The 25181-nt window shown below is 43.4% G+C and overlaps 1 protein-coding gene across 4 annotated transcripts in view; it reads left to right on the top strand.

The window, feature by feature from the left end:
• Positions 1–25181, top strand: part of LOC145358692 (leucine-rich repeat and immunoglobulin-like domain-containing nogo receptor-interacting protein 2) — a 176178-nt gene that overhangs the window by 20374 nt on the left and 130623 nt on the right. For 2 of the 4 annotated variants that reach the window (XM_080212915.1, XM_080212918.1), the window contains exon 1: positions 2654–2840. The exons of the other annotated variants lie outside the window; for them this stretch is intronic. In XM_080212915.1, the coding sequence (XP_080069041.1) occupies positions 2838–2840 (3 nt within the window). In that variant the 5' untranslated portion in view covers positions 2654–2837. Of the gene's footprint in view, positions 1–2653; positions 2841–25181 lie in introns of those variants that run through there. 4 annotated transcript variants of the gene reach the window in all.

Here is a 25181-nt window from a genome sequence, read left to right as displayed (position 1 = left end):
ATGCAGGTGGTGGAATTTCTAGGCATCTACTGCACTTGTCCTTCTAGCACCTAGAATCTAGGTGATAGAGGACAATGATTTGGAAGGTGCTGTCAAAGGAGGCTTGATGTGTTGCTGCAGTGTATCTTGGTGATGCTGCACACTGCGGCCACTATGCATCAGTAGTTGGAGGTAATGAATGGTGAATGAGGCAGATGAGATGCCAATCAAGTGGGCTGCTTTGTCCTGGATGACATCAAGGTTATTGGAGCTGTACCCATTCATCACACTACTGGCTTGTGCCTTGCAGATGGTGCACGGGCTTTTGGGAGTCAGGAAGATGAGTTACTTGCAACAGAATTCCCAGCCTCTGACCCACTCCTGGAGCTGTAGTACTTACCAATCACAGTGTAGTTAGTCCAATTCAGCTTCTGGTATATGGTAACCCTCAAGATGTTGATAGTGGAGGATCCTGTATGGTAATGAGCTTACAGACATATAGGGTACAATTTGGAGCCCGCTTTCTGCAGACATGGCAACGCATGCTCCAAATTCGAAAAGCATGATTCCCACCGGCGACTGTCACGGGGGCAGGGGGGCCAGGGAGGAGAGGGAGTGACAGTTGCCTATGGTGGGATGAATGGGGAAAAGGGATCAATGAACAGGGCGATGGGACAGGTATTGCTGGCAACTTGAGGTCCCAATCCTTGCATGAGGGTGTGAAAAACACCCCCTTGATATTTTTTAGGTAAATTCATAGAATCCCTACAGTGTAGAAGGATGCCATTTGGTCCATCGGGCCTGTACAGGTCCTATCCCCTTAAGGCCCCCCCACACCCGTGTATTTGGCCTGCCAATCCCCCTGACACTAATGGGCAATTTAGCATGTCCAGTTAATCTAACCTGCACATCTTTGGACTGTGGGAGGAAACCAAAGGAAACCTACACAAACATAGGGAGAACATGCAAATTCCACACTGACAGTCATCCTAGGCTGGAATTGAACCCGGTTCCCTAGCACTGTGAGGCAGCAATGCTAACCACTGTGCCACCGTGCCGTATGATCTGGAGAGAAAACTGGCGTGTTTCTCTGGAGAGAAATCATCGACTTTCTCATTGGAAGCAACAACAGTCTTTTGGTAAGATTCCCTAAAATGAATGATTGATTTCTAACCTTTTCCATTTGATGAATATTATGGGGGAAATTCTCTGGCCGTTCATGCCACAGGGATTTTCCGATTCTGCAGGCAGTGCGTCCCCTCTTGTGGGGCGACATGAATGGGAAATGCCAGAGGATCCCGCTATCATAGAATGGTGCGGCCCCTCCTACCATTGAGAAACATGTGACCGGGAGGCCGGAGAATTCCCCTCCATGTTAGATGGCAGAGATCAGTTTCTCTGAATCTAACTTCTGAAATCGTTTGGTCTTCATATCCAGTTACGTCTCAGTGAACTGAAAGTCACCCAACCCCGCCATCCAAAACCCCAAAGGAAACAGCAACATTGAACAGAAAAGCTGAGAATTGCCTGAGCCAGTTTTCACACCCTGTATCAAATAGCTGGAAAATGGCAATAATTGCTCCCTGCCTGCTTGTTTAGGTGTGTAATGAATCTGGGAAGCTTATACTCACAGCACTTAAACACGCCTGGGAAGGCAATGGCCTAGTGGTATTATCACTAACCGTTCCAGAAACTCAGATTTTGTTCTGGGGACCATTGTCCAAATCCTGCCACAGCAGATGGTGGAATTTGAATTCAATTTAAAAAAATCTGGAATTTAGAGTTAAAGTAAAGTTTATTAATTAGCCACAAGTCGGTATACATTAACACTGCAATGAATTTGCTATGAAAGTCCCCTGGTTTGCCACACGCTGCTGCCTGTTCGGGTACACAGAGGGAGAATTTAACATGGTCAACGCGCCTAACCAGCACGTCTTTAGAATCTACTAATGACCATGAAACTATTGGCGATTGTCAGAAAAAACCTATCCAGTCCTTTAGGGAAGGAAATCTGCCGCCCTTACCTGGTCTGGCCTACATTTGATTCCAGAGCCAAGTAAGTAGTTGACTCTCAACTGCCCTCAGGCAATGAGGGATGGGCAATAAATGCTGGCCAACCCAGGAATGATTAAAAAAAGTGCTGGGTGGAAGTAATTTTCAGTGGCCATGTAAAATGGACAGGGTGTAGTCACAGCTTGCTTTACAGCATGCCCGATATACCACTCAGTGAAATCAGTAGAAAGGACAATCAGCAATGGTGTATACCTGGCAGCCCATCGTTTTGACCCCGCCACAGTTAATTGTTGCCCATGTTGCCTGACTGTCAGAATACATGTCACAAAATAATTAACAAAGCCTTTAGAGTCGAATCTACAGTGTTTCATCCACTACAGCAGCTCCTTTGGCCCACTGACTATCTTGCCTGTCAAACAATATTAACAGCTCCCCACTACACCAACAAAAAGGCCCGGACACAGTGCCAAGATGCCAAAAATATGCAACATCACAGACTGACTTATGTACACGTAAGGCATGCAGAGAAAAAAAAAATCAATTTGCAGTTGATAATCCGCTGACATAGTTTGAGTACTGATCCCAGATTAAAGCACCAGGCTCCAATGCACATATAGCATTGCACATCAAAGAAAAGACTCATTGTTAGATGCAGCACAGCATGGGCACTAAGCATTCCATCTCAGTGGTGATAAAATACAAAGAGGACGGTCCAGTCATTTCCTGCAGAGTATTTGTTGGTCAGTTGATTGTAGAGTGACGTTGACAGCAAGAGGGAGGACTATATATTCCAGATTCTTATCCTAACTCTGGGATAAAGAAGAAGTGAAACAACAGGATACAGAATGGTAGGAGGAAGTATGTTCGTGTGTGTGTGTATTTTGTGTACATGAAGATGAACTATGAAGAGATTGCTCTAAGTCTTATTGTGATAGTGCTAAGCTACAATTCACAGAATTTCTATAGCGCGGAAGGAGGCCATTTGGCCCATCACACCTGCATTGAGAACAATTCCATCCAAGCTCTATCCCCATGTATTTATCCTACTGATCCCCCGACACTAAGGGGCAATTTAGCATGGCCGATCAACCTAACTCACACATCTTTGGAGTGTGGGAGCAAACCGGAGCTCCCTCATGCAGGCACCGGGAGCTTATCAAACTCCACGCAGACAGACACCAAAGGATGGAATTGAACCTGGGATCCTGGCGCTGTGAGACAGCAGCGCTAAACACTGTGCCAGCACGCCTGCCCCTTATTCATTTGAAAAGTATTGTCAAGCCTTCCCTGGCATGTATGCACTCGGAAAAGGCTCTAAGGGTGGAAAGATCTATCCATTTTCTTTAATGGCAACGTGTTTCAGTGTAATCTCCGAGTGGTCAGATAACATTCTATCAAATTCCATCTCCCCGGTATTCACTAAATGAGTCATCTGCTCGCTGTAGGAATTGTCACCTGGCAGTTGCTCGTGCATGGGGCACATACCCCCCACTCTTTGCCCGCATACGAGACTCTGAGCATTTTCCAAAGTTCGAAGCGGTGTCAAGTTTTGTAGCTTTTATTAATAAACTCAGTAATCTGTTCAGATAACTGAGTGATTCACTTTGCCCTCTTTTTTAAAATATTATTTAAAATAAACAATAGGGTTAATCCCATAGAAGTAAATCTACAAAGTTAAATTTTGAAAATGTATTCAGAAAACAGAAATATAAAGTGAAATCAACGGAAAGGACAATCAGTAATGGTGTATACTACTTATACAAACCAAGGGATTTTTGTCTAGACATTTTTATTCAAGGTAAACTTTGCTAAGCACTCAGATCATTAAACATCCTGTTTAAGATTCGCTGGGAGTGTCTAAGAGTAACATTGATTATTGACTGGAATTTAAATTGCAGGTATGATGAGATTTGAAAATCAAAACTCTGCAAAGTCAAGATAATCTTAAATTCTGGCAATTAGAATGTACGTTATTGAAGAGAGATAATTAGGTTTTAATAATATTTGGAAGTATGAAAGTCAATAGTTGGTTCCATAGATTAAGAAAATGTTCCTTATTATGAAGGCCTTAGATCTTCTCATGTTCCCCACTCTGATTTCACACCACCAAGCATTATATTTGTCAAGATCTTAACAGACAACAGTGAAAGTTCAATTGGTTGTAATTGCTGCTACGACAGCTCTAAGATAAAGTAAGATTTGGCAGGAGGTATTTTTATTACAATAAATGTTCCAAGGATAATTTAAATCCTCCTTGTTGCAGAAGTTCTGCTGCTGCATCCGAGAGTTTTTCACTCCGAATGCTCCATTCACCTTAACTCGACTGAAGTACGCAAAGTATTGTTCGAAGAGGTTACGGGTGTCCAGTGTTAGTGTTAGGGTAGGGTGTAAGTCATCAACACGTCTCAGGTTAATAAGAATAGAAAATGTTGGAAATGCTCAGCGGATCAGTCAATATTGGTCGAAACAAAAGAGTTAATGAGAGGAATTTTCCCATCTCACCCGCCACGGGAATTGTAGCAGGCCAGAGGAGCCTGACCATGCAAAAGTCCATTAACCTCAGGTGGAATTTTCTGGTTTTGGAACAAGCGTGGTGGGAAAATCCCACTCAGTGTTTCAGGTTGATAACCTTTCATCAAGAACTGGTAGAAGTTAGAGATGCAACAAGCTTGAAGCAATTGTAGTGGCAGCAAAATGGGGAAAGGGATAAGGGGGAGCAGGAAGAACAGAAGGAAAGAACATTGATAGGGTGAAAGGTGAGAGTGAACAAATAAGGAAAGAGATGATAGCGCAAAGCAAAAGCAGATGGCAATGGCACATGCACTGCAATAAATAATGGATCTAGAGGAGCTCAAGGCAAAACCAGATAAGTATACGCAACTGAGGTTTGAAAAATAAAAGTAAAGTTATGACCTGAAAATATTGAACTCATTATTGCAGCTGAAAGGCTGTAAAATGTTTACCCTGTACTCAAAAGTTAAGGTGCTGTTCCTCAAGCATCCATTGAGCTTTAAGTAAGGCTCAGATTGTGATTTATGAAGCTGTGATGCCCACATGCAGAGACTTCCAAACACTACCTGTTCTGTATGTGGCACAGTCTACAGATCACACACTAGACTTATTAACCATCTCAAAACTCATTGAACCAGAGTGGAAGCAAGTCCTTCTCACACCAAGGAACTGCCTAAAGAGAAGATAGTTAAATTAGACTGTGAGTGTCCAATACTGCAATAATTTGTGAGGATGTTGGTGGCCATCAGCATTTGAATTATGGTAAAGTCATAATTTGTAAATGACATTGTTTATACTTGAGGGCTGTGGACACTTTCAGGTTGACAAAACATGCAAGCCTGTAATTTTCACATCTAATTTTGAAAAAGCAACTATGTATCCTATTATATATTTAAATGGCTGCATGGTTGCTTTAAGAGCTGATCTGATGGTGATGTCATTAGGGTTTTGCCACAGGCTGCTGTTTTACTTTCAGTTTGTACTCTGTACAGACAAAAGTTTAACTTTATTTATTATTAGTCACAAGTAGACTTACAGTAACACTGAAACTAAATTATTGTGAAAATCTCCTAGTCGCCACACTCTGGCACCCGTTCGAGTACACTGAGGGACAATTTAGCAAGGCCAATGCGCCTAACCAGCTGTCAGGCTGTGGAAGGAAATGGGTGCACCTGGAGGAAGCCCGCACAGATACAGTGAGAACATGCAAACTCCACACACACAGTGACCCAAGCCAGGATTCAAACTTAGGTCCCTGGTGCTGTGAGGCTACAGTGCGAACCATTGTGCCACCCAAAAGCTGCTGAAATAATACGTTATTGTTAGTTTGAATGTATGTGTGCATGTCTTTTCTTTTTGTGTAAAACCCACAACCTTTAACATTGTTAGGATATTACATATCCCCTTAACCAATCTAATAGATGAATGGTGAATGCACAGAGTCCAATTCAGGAAGTAAAAATTGAAATATTTAATATAAAATCATGCACAGAAAGTTAAAGGTAAAGGAATATGTGATTGAGGGAGTGATGAAAGAGAGACAAAGAACTGGTAGAAATTGCATGTCATTTACTTATTTTTATTTCTTTACATCTCCAACAATAATTAAAGTCTGAAGGAATGAGATTACCCATTTTTAAAATCTAAATATCAGTGCTGGAGAGGTTGTTTTAAATGGGAATGGAGATGCCCTAACTTTTCTTGGCATGTTTATTGAGCACTTAGAAGTAAATAGAACAACTTCACACTATCCCATGTATAAATGGTGAGATACCTGAATAACAAAGCTTCTGAAACAGCAAGACATTTAAGATGCAACTTTCTGATTTCTGCATTTAACTGCACTTGCATAGTTACCAAAGTTATTGTCCAATTGACTGTCTAACAACAGTGGGTTTTGATAACTTTTTCTTATTTAACCATAAAATCCATAGGCTGTTGAACATATTAAAAACTTATTCTTATCTTGCTTCTGCATGACTATAGTTTTTTTTGTGCTATAGATCATGACGCCTCTGTATAATCACAACAGAACACAGATTGTCACACAATAACTGGAGCTTTTAAAAATAGCATTTTAAGGGTTTCAGTTTAGAATCACTTTAAATATGCCACCCATCCACTCTGATGTCATTCTACTATCTGCCGATAAGAAATGAAGGGAAAGTAGAGTTTCCTGAACCTTTCCCCTAGAGAGTTCTTGTTTCCTTGGGAAATCCATCTAGATGCCTGCTTTGCCATGTCTCCTCTTTTGTGTTGCCTCATAATCTTTCAGTCTGCCTTATCTTGTTGGGGGTGCAAGGGAGAATTATGCTAATGAAGGGAATATTCTCACCAGCTTTGAGGTGAGGGGGACTGTAAAATTGTTGCTTTTTATTACCCCACATCTTTTTCACTTAGATTACTCTGTTTCACAAAATCCCTATGATGCAGGAGGAGGCCATTCAGACTCTCAAAGAGCATCTTACCCCAGCTCAACCTATCCCAGCAACACTGCACATTTACCATAGTTAATACACCTAAACTGCACATCTTGGGACACTAAGGGGCAAGTTAACATGGTCAATCCACCTAACCTGTACATCTTTGGACTGTGGGAGGAAACCGGAGCACCCGGAGGAAACCCACACAGACATGGGGAGAATGTGCAAACTCCCCACAGACAGTCACCCAAAGCCAGAATCGAACCTGGGTTCCTGGCACTGTGAGGCAGCAGTGCTAACCACTGTGCCACCATGCTACATATGTTTGCCCTGGTGGAGCAGTTTGATTAACTATAAACGCATTCAATGATCAAAAAATTCTCCTGTCACATCACTGACAGGGATCATATAAGATTGAGTGAGATGGAGAAGAATACTATTTATTCTTCAACACTGAGACGGTAGAATTTATTTCACATACCTGGATTGAAGCATCAATAACAAAAGTCCAACCCTAATTCCATATCGATGAATTCTGATATGCTGCAGTTCCCATGCCATTTGTAGTGTTGTTCTGATGTCAGCAGTTATTGTCATTGAATTGATTTTCTTATTCCTTTGAAATCCTACTTTCTAGGTCCCTTTGTCTTTCTAATTGTTTTCTTTCTCACAGCTGCCCCACTGTCTAGTTATAAATATCAGGAGTTAAAAAAATGCCTGACCTAGAAACAGATTGTTATAAATTTGTAAGTGAAAATAGGTCAGAGCTTGCATAGAGAATAGCTTGATATTGGGGTTTGCTTGTCTGATATTGGGGGGTTTACTGGTCTGATATTGGGAGTTAATGGTTTGTTATCAGGGTTAACTAGCTTGATATTGAGAGTTAGTGGTCTGGTATTGGGGTTTACATGTCTGATATTGGGAGTTAATGGTCTGATATTGGGGTTTACATGTCTGATATTGGGAGTTAACGGTCTGACATTGGGGTTGACTGGTCTGATATTGGGGTTGACTGACTTGATATTGGTGTTGACTGTTCTGATATTGGTGTTGACTGTTCTGATATTGGGGTTGACTGGTCTGATATTGGGGCTGACTGGTCTGATAGTGGGGCTGACTGGTCTGATAGTGGGGCTGACTGGTCTGATATTGGAGTTAGTGGTCTGATATTGGGGTTAACTGGTTTGATGTTGGGGCTGACTGGTTTGATATTGGGGTTGACTGGTTTGATATTGGGGTTGACTGGTCTGATATTGGAGTTAGTGGTCTGATATTGGGGTTAACTGGTTTGATGTTGGGGCTGACTGGTTTGATATTGGGGCTGACTGGTTTGATGTTGGGGCTGACTGGTTTGATGTTGGGGCTGACTGGTTTGATGTTGGGGCTGACTGGTCTGATATTGGGGTTGACTGGTCTGATATTGGGGTTGACTGGTCTGATATTGGGGCTGACTGGTCTGATAGTGGGGCTGACTGGTCTGATATTGGAGTTAGTGGTCTGATATTGGGGTTAACTGGTTTGATGTTGGGGCTGACTGGTTTGATATTGGGGTTGACTGGTCTGATAGTGGGGCTGACTGGTCTGATATTGGAGTTAGTGGTCTGATATTGGGGTTAACTGGTTTGATGTTGGGGCTGACTGGTTTGATATTGGGGTTGACTGGTTTGATATTGGGGCTGACTGGTTTGATATTGGGGTTGACTGGTTTGATATTGGGGTTGACTGGTCTGATATTGGGGTTTATGAGTCTGAGATTGGGGTTGATTGGTGTGATACTGGGATTTACGAGTCTGATATTGGGATTTACAGGTCTGATATTGGGGTTTACGGGTCTGATATTGGGATTGACTGATTTGATTTTGGGGTTTACGTGTCTGATATTGGGGTTGTCTGATCTAATATTGAGGTTGACTGGTCTGATATTGGGGTTGACGGGTTTGACATTGAGATGTTCTGGTTTAACATTAAGCTTAGTTAATCTGACACTGAGGATTCTATTTTAGGCTCAGTCCAGGCAGGACACAGATATAGGTGGATGCTATAAGAAGTACCACCAGCCAACACACTGGTTCCCTGATCCATCCCACACTCCTAGGCCATTATCCTGGAGATGGGATTGGGAGGGGTGTGTAGGGTGGCGACTAGCATGACTCCCCACCCGCAAACAGCAGGTAGCCAATCACTCCTGTAAGTAGCCTTTTGAAACCAATTTGTTGGAGAATGACTGGGATTTTCCACATTCCCATGGGAATCAGGGGGCAGCGCAGCTGGAAGTGGACCCTCAGTGGCAGAGCAGAGGCAAGGGCTCCAGGTAGGCTAAGAAAGCACCCTAGCCCTCTTTACCATGGGTTTAGCAACAGCCACAGGCCACCATGTGATGGGCTCCTGCCAACCTATGATGGCAAGTCAGCCACTGGTTCCATTTTTATCTTACATTTTAAAATGTCAGTGAGAACCTCGATTTTGAGTCATTGTCTTTCTCAGTTATTTACAATATCATCCTGTTACTAGTTCCAAATTGGAAAACCTGCTATAGAGCTTCAGTCAAGAGATTCCCACCGGCTAGCTTAATTGGCTAATTTGGATAAAATCACAGTGACCATATTATGCTGGGTGTGGGCTTCGGGCTTCCATTTGAGCCTGATGACAGGGTTCAGAAGCTTACAGGGAAAATCGTGCCCTGAGATTGAATAGTCATTTTGGGGCTGAAGGTCTGACATTGGAGTTGATGGCCTAATAATAGATGTATCAAGTGGCATTGGTCTTTTTCTGAGCGCTGCTATGGTAGCATGAATTATGTAATGCGAGTGTGGAGTTGAGAGCTGCGAAAGGTTGAGATGGTAGTTAGCTGGAAACACAATAACGCTGAAATTAACAAAACTACTGAGACTGATAGCTGTACCTTTCTTCTCAAATTAATAACATGATTCGGTAGATGAGAGGATTGGTCTCCTCAAATGGTATCTCCATTGGAAATTCTGTTTCTGTGGAAAGTTCAGAATAACCACTTCCTCGACACCAGCATCTGTCAATAAGCTCTTAAAAGGCAGTTTATTACCTAGCTGCTTTTGTTGTAGTTCAGCACATTCCGCAGATAAGAAAATCACATTTAAGTAATAAAAATGCATTGCACAGTTCTTTGTGGAAACAGTCAGATTACTTGTAAGTTGCCACGTGCCACGTTTTTCTGTCTGCAAATGTAATGCGAACATTCGAAAAAACTTCTAAATGCTTTATCTCAAAGTGAAAATGTAATTTGTAATATGTTTAAATTAGAGCTGCCACTAGCATTTTAATCGTTACTGATTGTGGCTCGGCTCAAGGCCGCCTCATTTATCATTGTCTATGAATTACTTTGTTCAAACCAGAGGCCTGTAGCAAGATTAAATTAAAAAAGGATCATCTTCACCTATGATAGATTAAGCTTCCGATATCCTCCCGGCACTATTAAAAATTCATCAGGAATCTAAATGTATTGAGCAGCATAAACAAACTGAAAGGCAACACTGATGGATTTTTATTTCCGATGCATGTGTTTGGCTGTAGGGACGTCCCAAGTGAAGGGTCAGGTCTGACAATAGGTGTGTTGCAGATGAATATTGCAGTTTCATGAGTTCAGCTGAACTGCAGACGCATGCTTCAGTTCCAGCTGTCATTCCCTATTGAAATCAAGTCCAGGGCTTAGGAGATATGATTTTATTCTCAGGGATATTGACATTGAGGCCAGCGATGAGTAGGTTTGGGTGAACTGGAAGCAAGCCAGGCTTAGCTTGGTAGTCCAGAAAAAAATAAATAGAGGCTTGAGGGATCAACACATTCTATAATATTTGTTACATCCAAACCAGCGCAGGCTCATCGGCAAGCTCCCTTGGCTATAGACTTATCACTGATCTTTCCGATAACTTCCGTGAATGTTCATGATTCATTGAAAAGAATCATGGAATTTTACAGCCACAAATGAGCTGTTTGACACATCCTGTCAAAACTGCCTTCACGAAAGAGCTGTCCAGCTTGTTCCAAAGCCAATGCCCTTCCCTTTACGCGAGGTGACGTTCTAGTGGTATCATTGCTAGACTATTAACCCAGAAATTCAACTAATGTTCTTGGGATCCAGGTTTGAATCTCAACAGATGGTGGAATTTGAATTCAACACAAAATATCTGGAATTAAGGATCTGCTGATGACCAATGCACCATTGTCGATTGTCGGAAAAACCCATCTGGTTCGCTAGTGTCCTTTAGGGACAGAAATCTGCTGTTCTTATATTGTCTGATCTAAATGTGACTCCAGAGCTACATCAGTATGGCTGACTCTCATCTGTCCTTGGACAACTAGGGATGGTCAATAAATGCTGGCCAGCCATGTCCCACAAATGAATTAAAACAAAATATCCTTTTAACTTGGTTTATTTTTCAATTATAGTACCATTGTGGCTATGTTACAATACTCACAATCCATAGGCCTGGATGAATGATCTGCAGACATGAATTCAAATCGCACAAAGACCACTAGGGAACTTAAATTCAGTTGATTAAAGTAAAACATTAGCATCAGTAATGACATGAAACGGCAGGTTTTCTGGTTCATTTAATGTCCTTTAGGGAGGAAAATCTAACATCCTCAACTGATCTTGCTGACATGTGACTTCAAATCCACAGCAATGTGGTTGGCTCTCAACTGCTCTCTGAAATGGTCTAGCAGCCCAGTTGTATCAAACCACAATGATCAAGAAAAGAAGATTAAAAAGGGACAGAGAAGCCAGCATCAACCTTGATACTGGATACATCCAGGTCATGATGTGGAGATGCTGGCATTGGATTGGGATAAACACAGTAAGAAGTCTCACAACACCAAGTTAAAGTCCAACAGGTTTATTTGGTAGCAAACACCACTAGTTTTCGGGGCTTTGTCCCTTCGTCAGATGAGTGGGGACAGTTATGAGTTTTGATGAGTATCTAGATCAAAGGAAATGGCTCTCTAATCAGTGTTCTGCAAACTGAGTGTGTGCCTTTCTATACCTTTTTGTGAACAGAACTCCCACTCACCTGACGAAGGGGCAAAATCCTGAAAGCTAGTGGTGTTTACTACCAAATAATCCTGTTGGACTTTAATCAGGTGTTGTGAGACTTCTTAATGTGTCCATCCAGGCCAGTCACAGAATCCCTATAGGGCAGAAAGAGGCCATTCAGCCATCGAGTCTGCACCGACAACAACCCTATCCAGGCCTCTCCCTGCAGCCCCACATATTTACCTCACTAATCCCTCTAACCTATGTATCCTGGGATACTAAGGGGCAATTTAGCATGGCAGATGCACCTAACCTGCACATCTTTGGAGTGTGGGAGGAAACCAGAGCGCCCGGAGCAAACCCACGCAGAAACTGGGAGAACATGTAGACTCTGCCCAAACAGTGACCCAAGCCAAGAATTGAACCCAAGTCCCTGGTGCTGTGAGGCAGCAGTGCTAACCACTGCACTACCGTGCCACCCATGCAGTCAACCTTACAAAATCTTCCTCACTAATATCATAAAGTTATCATGAATTCTGATTCCACCATTGATTGTGGGAGGAATCCAGATCCTAAAAATCCTTTGCGTAAACAGAGTTCTCTCACCACCACCCCACCCACCCACCCACCAACCAACCCCCCCCCTTCCTTTTATCTGCTGGTGATGACGGTAAAATTTTGCTCCCTTGTGACAGACATACCAACTGTTGACCAGGCAACTTAGAAAACATACAATGCAAAGAAGGCAGCAAATCAACATTGACAAAATGTCCTGATTTACAGCCCCCAAATCCTACCCACCTACCTTACAAGTTAATTGGCTTTTCAAAGTGTCTGGGGCTTTAAATTGACCTGCTTTATGGCAGCTGGCACAGAAAAAAAAAGGGGCTTCCTTACCCCCAATTCTCTTGACCTTGACACACAGACCTGGCAGAAGCTCCCTTACATTGTTTTTGCCCAGCATGAGTTGGAAGCTGGGACAACAAAGGAGCAGCTTTATTTCCATGTAAGTGGGTAGGAATGGAATGACAACCACGCTCATTGTGCCACCCCACAGAAGTTACAAGTTGTTTTAGGTGTTTCTGTCCATGGCAGCCAGTGTTTCAATATCCAACACTTTGCATTTTTAACCTCCCTATGAGTTTTGATGGATATCTAGATCAAAGGAAATGGCTCTCTCTTCATACTCCCCTTAGAGTGATTTGTTCGTTTCTCACCTTTACCTTGGAATGTGCCTTGCATTTTTAAATAGTTTGCTTTGTTCCAGTTCAAATTGCAAACTTCCAGTCAGCTGAAAGTTGAAAATCGTATTTTGAAAATAAAAGGTTATAGCCCCGTAACAACATTGTTGCTTAATTAACTTTACATAGTGGTAAAGTCCCCACTGACTGTGTTGAAATGTCTTCTAATGATGAAACACTAGATAGATCCTACAGAAGGAGGCCATTCAGCCCATCACATCTGCACTGACCACAATCCAACCTAGACCCTATTCCCATAACCCCATATATTTACTCTGCTAATCCCCCTGACACTGAGGGCAATTTAGCATGAACAATCAACCTAACTTGCACAACTTTGGCATGTGGAAGGAAATCGGAGTACCTGGAGGAAACCCTCGCAGACATGGGGAGAATGTACAAGCTCCACACAGACAGTAACCCAAGGCAAGAATTGAACCTCGGTCTCTGGTGCTGTGAGGCAGCAGTGTTAACCCCTGTGTCACCGTGCTGCTCACTTAACACTTTGAGGACTGTATATATGAAACATATAAACACATGCATCATCCTCACTAAACATCTAGAGAATAAAAATCTTAGTAACATCCTAGTGTGTTACAACCATATTTTCTAATTATGTCAGCTAAATTATGCTAGTTACTTTGAATAGTAAAGCTACCAGGTTGCTCATTATATTAAGTTCAGTACCATCACACATGCACTGGAAATAATTTTCAATTTGTATGCTACTGTAAAATAAGTGATATGATTTACTTCATCCAAAAAAATGTGCAGGTTAAGTGGATTCGCCGTGCTAAATTGCCCCTTAGTGTCCAAAGATGTATAATTTAGGGGAATTAGCAGAGTAAATACATGGGGTTACAGAGATAGGGCCTGGATGGGATTGTTGTCGGTGCAGACTTGATGGGCCGAATGGTACACTGGAGGAATTCTATGATTCCGCTGCCAATTATACATGATATGTAAAAAATATATGAAATGAAAGAAGCAAAAGTCCTAGTGACTGCTCTCCCCCTTTTTGAAAGAGAGGGAGCTGAGTGGTGGTGATTTGACTTGAGGGTCACCGCTTCTCAGGTGAGGGGCAAGGTTGAGAAAGTGAGGCCTTGATGAATAACCTCAGCCTGTATGGGAATTGAACCTACGCCTTTGATTTGATTTCATGTATTATTGCCACATGTATTAGTATGCAGTGAAAAGTATTGTTCCTTGCTCGCTATACAGGCAAAGCATACCGTACTTAGAGGAGGAAAAGAGAGGGTGTAGAATGTAATGTTACAGACATGGCTAGGGTGTAGCAAAAGATCAACTTGATATGAAGTAGGTCCATTCAAAAGTCTGATGGCAGCAAGGAAGAAGCTGTTTTGAATCAGTTGGTATGTAACCTCAGACCTGTGTACTTTTTTCTCAATGGAAGAAGGTGGAAGAGTGTATGTCCAAGGTGCATGAGGTCCTTGGTTATGCTGGCCGCTTTTCTGAGGCAGCAGAACGTGTAGACAGAGTCAATGGGTGGGAGGCTGGTTTACGTGATGGACTGGGCTTCGTTCATGACCCTTTGTAGTTCCTTGCGGTTTTGGACAGAGCAGGAGCCGTGCCAAGCTGTGATGTAACCAGAAAGAATGCTTTCTGTGGGTGTAGCTGTAAAAGTTGGTCAGAGTTGTAGCAGACATGCCAAATTTCCTTCATCTTTTGAGGAAGTAGAGGCGTCGCTGTTGGCATCGCTCTGCATCACGAACCAGCCGTCCACCAACTGAGCTAACTGAACCCCCGCAAAAAGTACATAATAGATAGTTGAATCACTAGCATCTAAAGTCAGAATTATCCCACACATTTAGAAACAGAGAGGATAATGCCACATGATCAAGCAGCATTTAGTTTGTGCGACAGAGGTCCCACCCACTGGTTCTCTCTGGGAGGCCCAATACATTTTAAGTTCAATTGGCACTTACATGGAACATTGGGCCTCCTACTCAATCAAAGCCCCACTCGAGTGGAAATCTCATCCAAACAGCAGCTGGCCAGTTAGAGGCTGGCAGCACTCCAACACTGGCAGCAGTTCCAGGACCAGTGACTGCTTCACCAGGAATCTCCACTGGATCCTTGGAGCCAGGTAAGCATGATCAAGATGGGGATTGTGGAGAAGGGTTTGCCAGTGAGGAGAGGGGAGGGCGATTGTGCACCAGGAGATGGGCTTTCAGTGGGATCCCCACAACTAGACACAGAGTGCAGTGAACGAGGGACACCAGTGAACGAGGGACACACTAGGCTTGTACTCGTTAGAGTTTAGAAGAATGAGGTGAGATCTCATTGAGACGTATAAGATGATGAATGGGATGGATAGGATAGAGGTGGAGAGGCTCTTCCCGCTCAGAAAGGACAGTAGGACTAGAGGGCACAGCCTCAGGATAAAGGGGGGGGGCGGTTTAGAACGGAGTTGAGGAGGAACTTCTTCACTCAAAGGGTGGTGAATCTCTGGAATTCTCTGCCCGTTGAGGTGGTGGAGGCTGCCTCGCTAAATATTTTTAAGACGCGGGTTGATGGGTTTTTGATAAGAGAGGGGATTAAGGGTTATGGGGAGAGGGCCGGAATGTGGAACTGAGCCACGACAGATCAGCCATGATCTTATTGAATGGCGGGGCAGGCTTGAGGGGCTAGATGGCCTACTCCTGCTCCTATTTCTTATGTTCTTATGTACCCCCTCCCTTCACCACATGACTGCAGGCAAACCCAACAGTGTTTACTGGGTGGTTTTTGGGAGGCTGTGAGAATCCCATTAAATCCCTGAGCTACCATGAAATCTCAACTTTCAGGGATAATTGCTCTCAAGTGACTTGCTCAACCATTACCTGATAGGAGTCAAGTTGTGAGCAGTCCCCAAAAACGTGAAAGCAGCTCATACTCACTTCAAAGTCATGCTCTCCAGGTGAATGCCAGTTATAACCTGTGGTTAAAATGAATTTCCAACTCCTTGCTGTCGGAAACTTAATTCCAGTGAGACAACCTTTTAATGAGCTTGCGTTACATGCAATAGAGCTTCACGACATAAGTCATTAACCCGGTTTTCACCCACCTTTAAAGATCAGAATTCCTATAGTTCTTCCCGCCATCGGGAAACTAATTTTTGGCCTGCTCCTAAATTAAGTTCCCTCACCCACCACGCCACCCATTGCTGGCAAGATCGGAAGATTCTGCTCCACATTTCTGAGAGTGCAGCACCCCTCTCGTGCTGCACTTTGTCTGAATTAAGAACTCAAGTGCTGATGACACCAAGATTGGTGGAAAGGCAAATTGTGCGGAGGGTGTGGAGAGTCTGCAGAAGGATCTAGATAGGCTGGGCGAATGGGCCAGGAATTGGCAAATGGAATTTAATGTTGGCAAGTGCGAGGTGGTCCACTTTGGTAGGAATAATGGTAGGAAGGATTATTACTTACGTGGAGAAAAACTGCAGCAGGCGGCGGTGCAGAGGGACTTCGGGGTCCTTGTGCATGAGTCGCAAAAACCCAGCTTGCAGGTACAGCAGGTGGTCAGGAAGGCGAATGGGATGCTGGCCTTCATTGCGAGGGGGATTGAATATAAAAGTAGGGAGGTCTTGCTGCAGCTGTATAGGGCATTGGTGAGGCCGCAGCTGGAGTACTGTGTGCAGTTTTGGGCGCCGTACTTACGCAAGGATATTTTGGCCTTGGAGGGAGTGCAGAGGAGGTTTACTAGGCTGATGCCAGAGTTGAGGGGGTTGAGCTATGAGGACAGGCTGAATAAATTAGGCTTGTACTCGTTAGAGTTTAGAAGAATGAGGGGAGATCTCATTGAGACGTATAAGATGATGAATGGGATGGATAGGATAGAGGTGGAGAGACTCTTCCCGCTCAGAAAGGACAGTAGGACTAGGGGGCACAGCCTCAAGATAAAGGGGGGGTGGTTTAGAACGGAGTTGAGGAAGAACTTCTTCACTCAAAGGGTGGTGAATCTCTGGAATTCTCTGCCTGTTGAAGTGGTGGAGGCTACCTCGCTAAATATTTTTAAGACGCGGGTTGATGGGTTTTTGATAAGCGAGGGGATTAAGGGTTATGGGGAGAGGGCAGGAAAGTGGAACTGAGCCACGACAGATCAGCCATGATCTTATTGAATGGCGGGGCAGGCTCGAAGGGCCAGATGGCCTACTCCTGCTCCTATTTCTTATGTTTTTATGTCGAAACTACAACTTTCGAAATCAGAGGCAACTGATCAACAATAATACATTTTTAATTTTGCACGTGTTCATTCCTTAAAAGCTTGAATAGAAGCAAAATACCATGGATGTTGGAATCCGAAACAAAATCTCAGTAGGTCTGACAGCATCTATGGAGAGAAAAGAGCCAATGTTTTGAGTTTGGATGAACCTTCATCAGAGTCGAAGACAAAGAAAATATGGTGGAATTTATACTGTAAGGGTAAGGAGGGTGTAATTGATAGGGATTTCATAGACAAAAAGACAAGGGGAATATATATTGTGGAGATAAAATCTGAGAATTGTGCTAATAGAGTCCATTATGAGATTGGAATGTGTGAATAGCACAACAAAGATACAGAGTGCCAAAAAAACAACCCGCAACATGTAGCAGATGGCTCTAGTAGACTGCATGGGGCGGGGGGGGAGGTGGGGGTGTTGGGAAACAACATGGAAAGAGAGATTTTAGAAGTAGGCAAATAAAACGATGGAAGAAAATGAAATAAATGGATATGGAGTAGAGATGGAGGAGGGAGTTCATGCTCTGAAGTTATTGAACTCGATGTTCAATCCAGAAGATTATAAAGTATCTAGAGTCATTTTTATCTTATTTTGTTACTTTATAGTCTTACTATTTTTAATTCTTCTATCATTTTGTTTGTCCACTTTCAAAATCTTGCTTTTCATTCTATTTCCCCCCCAACCCCCCCATCCCACTAGGACCATCTGCTATATGCCTCAGGTTGTCCTTTGACACTAAAGTTTATTTATTATTATCACGTGCAGGCTTACATTAACATTGCAATGTAGTTACTGTGAAAATCCCCAAGGCAGGGCAGTCCGCACCTGTTCAGGTACCTGTAAGGGAGAATTTAGCATGGCCAATCATGTCTAACCAGCACGTCTTTCGGATTGTTGGAGGAAACCAACACAGACACGGGGGAAGGGGTGGGGGTGGGTGGGGGGCACAGGGGTACGGTGGGGAACATACAGATTCCGCACAAACAGCAACCCAAGCTAGGAAATGAACCGAGGTCCCTAGCACTTTAAGGCAGCAGTGCTAACCACCCAACCACCATGCTGACACTCTGCATTGTTGTTCTGCTATTTAGACATTCCAATCTCTTAAAGAACACTATTAGCACCATTGTCAGCCTTTATCATCACTACTTACGTTCCAGTTGTCTTTTTGCCAATGACATCCCTATGAATTACATCCCATTACCCTTACAACATAAATCTCATTCTATTTTCTTGATCTTCAGTCTGACGAAGGGTCATCCATACTTGAAACGTTAGCCCTATTCCCTCTCCAGAGATGTTGTCAGCCCGACTGAGATTTCCAGCATTTTCTGTTTTTGCTTAAAGCCTTGTAAACTCAAACCCTCAAGGATGAAGATCTCAAAACAGAAGCAAATGTATCCTGACTAAACAGATGCTAATTAAAGCTTGAAATGTGCACTGACAATGTTGTGTAGTGATGTATTATTTACACACTGACTGTGTTACTCATGCCACAGTCTATTTTTATTCCTGTTGTATGGTCATTCAGTTAATGTAATCCTAACCAGGCCAATTAAAATACTGCTAATGTGATCCTTGCAATTCCCATTTACTGTGTAATTTGAAATATTTTACAATTTGCGTGTAAATATTTCCAGAATAAATTTTTATTATAGTAGTATGCTGCCAACATTTGATTGTTTGAAAACATGCATGAAATTAATAAGAAAAGTCATTGAAACCAATGTTTTTCCTTTGGCAAATTTCCCTTCCTTGTCTTTCCTACAACTGTGTTGTAAATGCCAGGGCCAGAATTTTCAATCCAGTATCAGGAGAAGACTGTGGTTTTGTTTTTGGATTGGTAATCCAGACACCCAGATTAATGCACTGGAGGGCAGGGTTCAAATCCCGTCAGGGCAGATGGTGAAATTTGAATTCATTAAAAATGATGACCATTAAATCATTATTATAAAAACACATCTGGTTCACTAAATCTCCTATCCTTACCTGGCCTGGCCTACAAATAACTCCACACCCACAGCAATGTAGTTGACTGTGAAATGGCCAAGTAAGGCACTCAGTTCAAGGGCGGTTAGGGGTAGCCAATAAATGCTGGCCCAGCCAGTGATACACAGTAAGAAATCCTACAATACCAGGTTAAAGTCCAACAGGTTTATCTGGTAGCAAACACCACTACCTTTCGGAGCACTGCTCCTTCATTAGGTGAAAGAGCAGCAAGCATTCCGAAAGCTAGTGGTGTTTTGCTAACCTGGTGTTGTAAGACTTCTTACTGTGTTTACCCCAGTCCAATGCCAGCATCTCCACATCCAGCCAGTGATGCCCACATTCCCATGAATGATTTTTTTAAAAATGCGAAGTTAATAGTTGGCCCAAGGAGTGAGTCCGGCATCCAACTAGCCCCACTTGGAATGGCCTGAAAGTGGAACATCGAATCCAAGGGCCCTTCGAAAAGGAGAGGAGTGGTATTCACTAAAGGGGTGGCATAGGACGGCTCGCAGAAGGCCAATGGTGGCTCAGGCACCCCTAAGTTTCTCTGATACCTGTCTTGAGGAATTAACCTAAGTAATTGCTGAGAGGCAACGTTTATTATTCATAGAATCCCTACAGTGCAGAAGGAGGCCATTTGGCCCATCGTGTCTGCACCAGCTCTCCGACAGAATATCTTACCCCAGTCAACTTCCGCAAATCTCCTTAACCTATACATCTTTGGATACTAAGGGGCAATTTAGCATGGCTAATTCACCCAATCTGCACACCTTTGTACTGTGGGAGGAAACCAGAGCATCTGGAGGAAACCCACGCAGATAAGGTGAGAACGTGCAAACACAACACATGTCACCCAAGGCCGGAATTGAACTCGGGTCCCTGGCACCGTGAAACAGCAGTGCTAACCATTGTGCCACCATACTATCCATTCCTGGTAACAGGGAGAAGGAATTGCCAAGAGACACCAAGAGGCCTGGCTGGAGATGACTACAGAGGATAGCAGTAGAGGAGTGATCAGGAGGAAGTGGGTTCAATGTCGGAAAAGATTTAATGACCTGATAAGATCAGGTGAATGACAAACAATACCCAGGTAACAGGTTTCTAACTCTGTAGCAGCATGCACGTGAACTGAACATACAAAGTGCCCATCGTTCTACGTTACATTGTTAGAGCAAGCGGCCAGTTGAACCATTAAGAATTAGTTGTGCTCACATATAGAACGTAATTGCTAAAGGTTGGTGGTGAGGGGGGGGCGGAGGGGGGCATCACTGAGGAATGCAACAGCACATGTCAGGTGTCCTGCTGGAATTGGTGAGAGAGATCAGGCTGTTTGTACATAACTCTCTTCTCATTTTACAAGAAAAGACAGCTCACAATAGCCAGGGGACGTCTCAAACAGGGAACAGTGTAGAGGACCTGATCTTCCTGACATCATGTGGAATTGCCGGTGTTGGACTGGGGTAGGCACAGTAAGTAGGCTCACAACACCAGGTTAAAGTCCAACAGGTTTATTTGGAATCACGTGCTTTTGGAGCACTGCTCCTTCATCAGGTGAAGGATTTTACCTGGTGTTGTGAGACTACTTACTGTGCCTTCCTGACATCCACAGAGGAGGTAGTGCTGGACATCATGAGGGTGCGATCAGGAGAGGCCATTTTCAATGGTGAGGCTGGAGGCTTTCTGGAACACAATGAACTACCTTCAGCTGAAGGGAACGGAGGAAGCTTCTGTCCAACACACACTTTGCCTCTCTGACTGCTGTTAAGTATTGGTTGGTTGTGCTGAAGCACTTGCTGAGTAACTTGACTTCTTACCGCTACTTTCTTATGTTTCTCACTGGGCCTGCAGCTGAGAGTGAGCTGGCAATCCCATCAAAGCCAACAATCTCCTCAGCAGGAGGAGACTCCACAAAGGCTGCACCATTACATCATTCCCTTGCACCATCCACCAGCACAGAGACATTCACTTCTGCTGGGCCAAAATCAAGATGAATAAAGAGCCTCAGTTCCCCCCACAGTTAGAAAGGAGAGTCACATTGGACTGAAAACATTGGCTCTGTTTCTCTCTCCACAGATACTGCCAGACCTGCTGAGATTTCCCAGCACTTTCTGTTTCTGATTCCAATCTCCTTGAAGTTTTAAGATTTGGAATTCCATCCTTTTCCAACCCACAGTTTTACAGTCTCCCTTTTTAACTGCTGGAAGTAAATTTGCCTGCACAATGCCTATTTCGGCCAATCTAATTCATCCCGTGGTCCCTTTAATTAGATATTCCCACTTTGACAGATTTGAAGTGTCATCCTGCCCACTCGCTCTGATTGGTTGGATGCAGGCTGCTAATGGCGTGGCTCAGTTAAAAAGCCCTGACAAAACAGCTCTCGGAGGACCACTTTGTAGCACTGATGGTGCAAAGAAGCTCTGGGTGGGCACCAGATGTGGCCCCCTCAAGTGGCCTCATCCAGCATACTAGAATGCCACGATTGGACTGAAGAGACTGATGAGGGGGCTACTTCTCCAGGGGCACTAATGATCCCACCCCTTTGGCACGTACTAATCTGAGAAATTTCCCAGCACATTCTGTTTTAGAAGGGAGACACTGTGAGCAGCAACTCACAAATGAGCAGCAGGAGGAGAGTGAGGCAGAGTCAGCAGTTCCATTTGGGACACAATGCTTTGCTGATGAAGTTTCTAGACCTTGTTTGTCACAGACAAGGAGTGTCTGCTTGAAGGATCAGAGGAAGATGAGTTCCCAAATGTCGGAGATGCTAGAGCACTGGGCAGGGGGTACGGGAGGCATGGGCAGATCTTAGAGCACCTGTGCACTGTTACAACTCTGGGAATTGGGGACATGAACTCTTCCCTTGAGAGTGGCCAAACTTTCCTCTATCTCCCCGTCCTCCTTTGAGGAAGAGTGGTGTTCCAGGTCCTCCTCTTCCGCTCCAGTCCTCACTGCGAGTTGGCTGATTTATCCACAGCTCTTAATATTTACTTCTAATCTGCATGCTTTAGGCTAATTTTAACAATCACACCACCATCTGATTGAATTTAGATCAAATCTCAGACCCTCCCAGACTATGTCGCTGAGACATTTACTATGTAGAATCCCCACAGTGAAGAAATAGGCCATTTGGTCCATTATTGTGCTGAACTGACAACAATTTCACACAGGCCCTATCCTCATCATCCCATGTATTTATTTACCCTGCTAATGTCTCTGACACTAAGGGGCAATTGAGCATGGCCAATCAACCTAACCCACACATCTTTTGGACTGTGGGAGGAAACTGGAGCCCCCCGGAGGAAACCCAGGCAGACGCGGGGAGAATGTGCAAACTCCACACGGACAGATACCCAAGGCCAGAATTGAACCTGGCTCCCTAGCGCTGTGAGGCAGCAGTGCTAACCACTGTGCCACTGTGACGTCCTAATGCACTAATCATGTACAGGAGATCGAAAGCAGCTTTAAATTGAACTAACCTGGAATGTTCACGGCCAGAAGCATCATTTTTCAAACATAGCTCTCAAGCTGCTCATGCATAATCCTGCCCAATTCTTTCTGGCGAAAATTTTCTTCAGTGCTTTTGACACAGAGCTTCCTCTGGGAAAGGACGTCTGGAGGTTTTCAGCACATGTACATTGTTGACCTTACTTACTACCTCTAACCAAGTACACTCTGCTGCTGTGTTTTGCAAGGCTTGCCTTTGAATTTCACATTTCATGAAACAACATTTCCATATAACAGCCAACAAACAGGAATTTCAGCTGCTCTATCTTCTACCAACATTTTGCACCTTTATTTTGCCAGCCATTGGTTTTGCATTAAAGCTGTTTCAAAGATAACAACAACTTTTCTTTCCCTTCCACAATGTACCTTTAACTTTTAAGTTACGCTAAATGCGGAATTGTCCCATCCTGCCCGCCACGGGAATCATTGTGGGTGGGACACTATACAAAGGTCCATTGACCTCAGGTGGGATTTTCCAGCATTGGGGTGAGCATAGCCAGATAGTCCCACCCTAAATGTTTCCCTTCCCACTAACACCAGCACACTTGGCAATACTTTGGAGAACTTTGCGTGATTTCAAGAACAAATTAGATATAGCTCCTGGGGTGAAAGGAATAGAAACATAAAAACATAGAAAAATTACAGTACAATACAGGTCCTTCGGACCACAAAGTTGTGCCGAACATGGCCCTACCTTAGAGATTACTAGGCTTACCTGTAACCCTGTATCTTACTAAGCTCCATGCACTTATCTAAAAGTCTCTTAAAAGATCAGGGGATATGAGAGAAGGCAGGATCAGGATATTAAATTTGATGATCAACCATGATCAAAATGAATGGCAGAACAGGCTTGAAGGGCCGAATGGCCTTCTTCTGCTTCTTGTTTCTATGTTGTGGAGTGCTCATCACCTTTTTGGGTTACCTCCCTGTTGTTATATTTTGGCTTCTTTACTTGACAGTAACATTATTGTTTGGTAGTTGCTGTTTGGGGTCATGCTCCTCGTATGTAAAATTAGCACCACTCTTAAGATCTGCATATGAATTAGGAGGTGTAGCCCAACTTGGCCCTTCAAGCCTGCTCTACTATTCAATATGATCATGGCTGATCTGATTTCTCCACTTTCCCTCCTAATCGCCATAATTCTTTACCCCTTTACTTATCAAGGATCTATCTTGCTCTACTTTAAACATAATCAAAGATCTGCTTCTACAACCTTTTCAGGAACAGAGTTCCAAAGACTTGCAACCCTCTGTGAGAAAATAAAATCTCCTTATTTCTGTCTGAAGTGGGCGGCCCCTTATTTTAAAACTGTGACCCCTGGTTCCAGATTCTCCAACGACAATGACAATGCGGACATCATGGCCTACTGTGTATTAAAGGCAGTATAGCTGGTGACTGACTCAAACACAGCATCACTTGTGTTGTGGCTTGAAGCAGTTGAACTCTGTTGTCAAATGATATTGCTTCCTGTGACACAGTAATTGGGTTGACATACAGACCTCTGGTACTCACCTTGGTCTCATCTATAATGTCCTAAGAAGCCTGACAAATGTATTAGGTAGATGTCCCACTGTAATGTCCTATGAGGTTTCAGTTGTATTAATGCCATTGTGACCCTAACAGCTGATGAAAGGAAGAATCAAACCAATGCTCAATGCTCTAAAAAACTGTTAGTTCAGTTTCTGTAGTGAAGCGTACGTGGAGAAAAAAAATCTGACGTACCCGAGGTGAAATAACTGTGGTTATTGTTATAGTGAACATTCCAATGCCAAGTCCCCAAGGTCATGTTCCAGGAGTTACTCCTGCCTGGAGCATATGAGACCCGTATAACCAGCCTAGATAGGACTCTGTGCTTCTTCATCTCATGATTTTGTTGGAGTAGTTTTGAAGTTTTACAGTTGGTGCCTAATAATTGCACTAACCTTACTACAGACATCAATATGACACAATAAATATTTTTTTAAGCTGTACCAGAGTCCTCCCAGCTCGACGCTGCTGAATTCTGCCTCTTCGTGGTGATTTTTACAACCTAAACTGCTTTTGACCAGACGTGTTGTAGTAAGTCAGGAAGCCCGACTAAAAAGGAACATAGAGTATTTATAGAATGCAAAGTTCATTTGTGTCATGTTTCTTGTGAAGGATTTTTTTTAAACAGTCAGTTCTAACCACACTTTGGCTGTAACTGACGGCCTTTGTTGTTACTGCAGTGGCATCATTTATCTTAATTGCTAAAGAGTTTGTTTTAATCTGGACTAATGCAGTTTTGGAGAGAGTGCAGAGGAGGTTTACA

This window comes from Carcharhinus amblyrhynchos, chromosome 26 (assembly GCF_965287045.1).
Source record: "Carcharhinus amblyrhynchos chromosome 26, sCarAmb.v2.hapA, whole genome shotgun sequence".
In the NCBI taxonomy this organism is placed as follows: domain Eukaryota; kingdom Metazoa; phylum Chordata; class Chondrichthyes; order Carcharhiniformes; family Carcharhinidae; genus Carcharhinus; species Carcharhinus amblyrhynchos.
The sequence above is the reverse complement of the archived record's forward strand: the minus strand, read 5'-3'. Positions and strand labels throughout refer to the sequence as shown.